The sequence below is a fragment of the Ixodes scapularis genome, unplaced genomic scaffold, assembly GCF_016920785.2.
Source record: "Ixodes scapularis isolate PalLabHiFi unplaced genomic scaffold, ASM1692078v2 PGA_scaffold12__126_contigs__length_90152505, whole genome shotgun sequence".
Classification (NCBI taxonomy): Eukaryota; Metazoa; Arthropoda; class Arachnida; order Ixodida; family Ixodidae; genus Ixodes; species Ixodes scapularis.
In genome coordinates, this window is record NW_024609838.1 from 82996677 (window position 1) to 83000020 (window position 3344).

General features: G+C 48.1%; 1 protein-coding gene across 1 annotated transcript; it reads right to left on the reverse strand.

Annotated features, from left to right (window-relative positions):
- Window positions 1-885: 885 nt before the first annotated feature.
- Window positions 886-2031, reverse strand: LOC115329333. Its single transcript, XM_040504165.2, has 2 exons — window positions 1235-2031; window positions 886-1197 (listed from the first exon to the last, which is right to left on the reverse strand). Exons 1-2 carry the CDS (start codon window positions 1832-1834, stop codon window positions 1009-1011), a joined length of 789 nt encoding a protein of 262 aa, XP_040360099.2. The 5' UTR covers window positions 1835-2031; the 3' UTR covers window positions 886-1008.
- Window positions 2032-3344: the final 1313 nt, after the last annotated feature.

The window sequence follows — 3344 nt, forward strand, 5'->3', positions numbered from 1 at the left end:
TTTTGCAGGCTTTCCGCAGGTGACCCTTTTGTCCACATGCGTCACAGTCGTAGCCCTTGTAGCGGCAATCTTGAGGAGTGTGGTTGGTTTTGAGACAACGCCAGCAGGCAGCGCTTGTACTTGCTAGTTGTTTCACCTCGTCTTCAGCGGTGGCGCGCGCATCCTTGAGAATTTTCATTTGATGCTCAGCCGCTTCCAATCCCGCTACTAATTCCACAGCTCGTGTCAGAGTCAGATTTTCAATTGTCAAGCACTGCTTCTGGGCCATCGTGTGATTGAGACCACAAACAAATCGGTCGCGCAGTTGCTCCTCGAGTTTGTCTCCAAATTGACAGGTCTCCGCCAGCCGTCTTAGTTCTGCCAAATACGTGGTTAAAGGTTCACCTGATCTTTGATCCCGCTTTCCAAATTTGAAGCGCTCGGCTATCACTAACCGCTTAGGCGAGTAGAATCGACTTAGGAGTTGTACGAGCTCTTCATAAGTCCTCTTGCTCGGTTGCTCAGGAGACGAAAGATCCCGAAGTCTGGAGTAAGTCTTCTGTCCGATGGCAGTGATCAAAACAGAAACTTTCATCCGATTGGTCTTGATGTTTTCTTTTTGCAACTCGAAATACTCTTGAAGGCGTTCCTCGTACTCGTCCCAGCTTGTTCCTTCCTCATAAGGTCCAATCGAACGCGATAGGTCGTCCATGATGCACAGTACCTGGTTCGGTCGATTCTTGCCCTGGTAGATCAGGTCTAGGTTGATTCCTCGTCGCCACTTTGTTGTGTTTCTAAGACCATGGAGTACTCGCAGCCGTTACGAATAAACCTTTAGTACATGCGACTTCCGCGAAGTTCGCCTCGAAGATGCTTTCAGGAATCAGCGTAACTGCTGCGCCCGTGTCCAGCACCATAGAGATCGGCTTCCCTTCAATGTTTACAGAAACCTTGTACCCACGCTTGTCGCTTGCTGCACAGAGCACGACGTGATAAACTTGCGATGTTTCGGAGTCATCGTCTGACGTATCAACATAGTTTATCAGACGCCGGTTCTTTTTTCTGGCACATTGCTTCCAAATGTCCCGTCTTTGCGCACGCCCGGCATTTCGTATTTCGATACCAGCATCGGTCAGGCGCGTGGGATTTCCCACAGCGATAACAACCGCGATTCGTCTTTGATGCGCCTTTCTTCTTTAATCGTGACGTGTGCGTTTCCTGCTTGTTTTCTTTTTCTTTGTTCTTTGATCGTGACGCGCGTTTTCCCGTATGTGCTGCCGCTGATAGCGTGAACTTCTGTCGGTCTCGCTTCTGCTGTACGCAGCTCGCTGGTTTGCCGCGATGCGAGTTCCTTTTCAAGAGCTAGTTTACATGCGCCTTCAAAAGTCACACCCTCCGTAGCAAACAATATTCTCCGAGTCTCTTCGTCGCGTAAGCCTGCTACCAGGCGGTCTCTCAAAGCTTCATTCAGAAATGCCTTGAATTCACAGTTGCGTGCTAGGTGCTTCAATTCTGTCATAAAATCCTTCACGCTTTCACCTTCCTGTTGCATTCGCATGTTGAATTTGCAGCGTTCGGCAATTACGGAATACTCCGGACTAAAGTGGTCTTCTAGCAACTCCCGCACTTGCTCAAAAGTTTTGTCGGTGGGCTTCTGTGGAACCAGAATTTTCTTGAGCTCCTCGTAAGCCTGACCACCCACCACGTTCAAGAACAACTTCAGCTTTTTCGCCGCGGGTACTTCGTTAATGTCAACAAGATGTTCAAACCTCTCGAAGTACGACCTAATGTTGTCGCTCTTTGGGTTGAACTCAGACATGCCTCCTAGGCGTTGCTGAGGATGAGGCGTTGACATAATGTCGGTCGAAACAGTGCACTTATCTGTTCTGTTGATCTTGCCCTCTCCGTCCTCCGTCGTTTCCGTGACGCTTGCTCCTGGCTTCCGCGATGCTGCGTTGTTACTTGACTGGCCGCTGTGCCGAGCTGCCGCCGATGCCGCCGTGAAATCCCATCTTGGTCGCCAGTTGTTCTATCGTGGCCGAGATACGGAGACCAGACTCATGTCGTAGCGAATCGACCAAGAAGAAGGTTTATTCGTTACGTACTCTCTTTATATAGCCGCTGCTATCAGGGCGATGACGTCATGTTGCTGACGTCAGGGTAGCGTGTTTATCAATACATGACACTTCACATATCTTCTTTAGCCGCAAAGCGCACCAAACTAAATATTGGCATTTCTAGGGAATTGCAATACACCAAACCATTCCATGGTAACGCAAACCACAAACTGCTTTGGTGTGAGGGTGAGGACTATCTGCAGCGACAATACTGAAGTTTCGGATACCACTGTCACTAACATATGCGAGCAGTCACTCAGTGCCTCGCATACTTGGTCATTGATGAAGCAAGGAAAGGTTGTCAATGAGTGGACTAGAAATGTGCATCAAAACGAGACCGTTTTCTTGATCTGCACACCCAGACGCTCTGGAAGATAAGTCCCAAGCATGGGCCAACAAGCTGACACTGAGCGTCGGCTCGTCAGCTCGTTGTTGCGCATTTAGCTAGCGCCCATTGAAGGAGAACAAACATGGCGACCAGCTTTGAAGAAGGGTGTTATTCGGCTGACTGAAACAGGTTCTCTTCAAAGAAGCAGCAAAAACAACCCCTCCCATTTTCCCCACGTACCCTAGCTCTATCCCTCGTGAGCGAGAACTTGGCGTCCTTGAGCGTTTCTAGTCTAGCCCGTGAAACTCATGAATATAACACACAAAAACAACGATGGGGCCGCGCAAACCAAGGCCAGGACAAAATTGGGAAAGGAGAACATCTCAGTTCAAAAACTTGTTGCCGCCGTTAAATACTAAATGATCAAACGATTCCTCGACGCATATAACATGAAGGGTCACGTGATCTGTCTCACACACCCATTAAAATTATTTTAGTGGGCGCTGTGGTTTCACAGAAAGGGTTGAGACAGGCCCACCAGGTTTCTCATAAGACAATAACGGATCTCTTACACACTATATGAATTCTTGAAGGCTAAGTAAGGACCTCTAGAAAACTTCGAAGAACATATCCAACCATGTTTTAGAGAGCACAAGACTAGATTCGATTGAATAAAGAATATTTTAAACATTTTTGAAGTTTTCTAAACGTATTAGAAATCCTGGTGGGCCCCGTGGACGCTGCTTCAATATAGGTACTGCAATTCACGCATCATAAAGCTTCAAATGTATAGGTCGCTGCTAATGCGAGTTTTTTTCTGAAAAATACCTCTCCCTCCCTCTGACCCGTGTGGGCCCTCAACCCTTCGGGGGTGGGCTATCTGGTTCACACTCCCGAATAGGTTTAAAACTGCTGACCTA

Excerpts from the sequence above, each read along its gene's own strand:
- LOC115329333 (XM_040504165.2), bottom strand. The coding sequence starts at position 1,834 with ATGTCAACGCCTCATCCTCAGCAACGCCTAGGAGGCATGTCTGAGTTC. Across the intron at positions 1,198-1,234 it reads GCACATACGGGAAAACGCGC|GAAACGCACACGTCACGATT; the intron begins GTCACGATCAAA and ends GAAAACAAGCAG.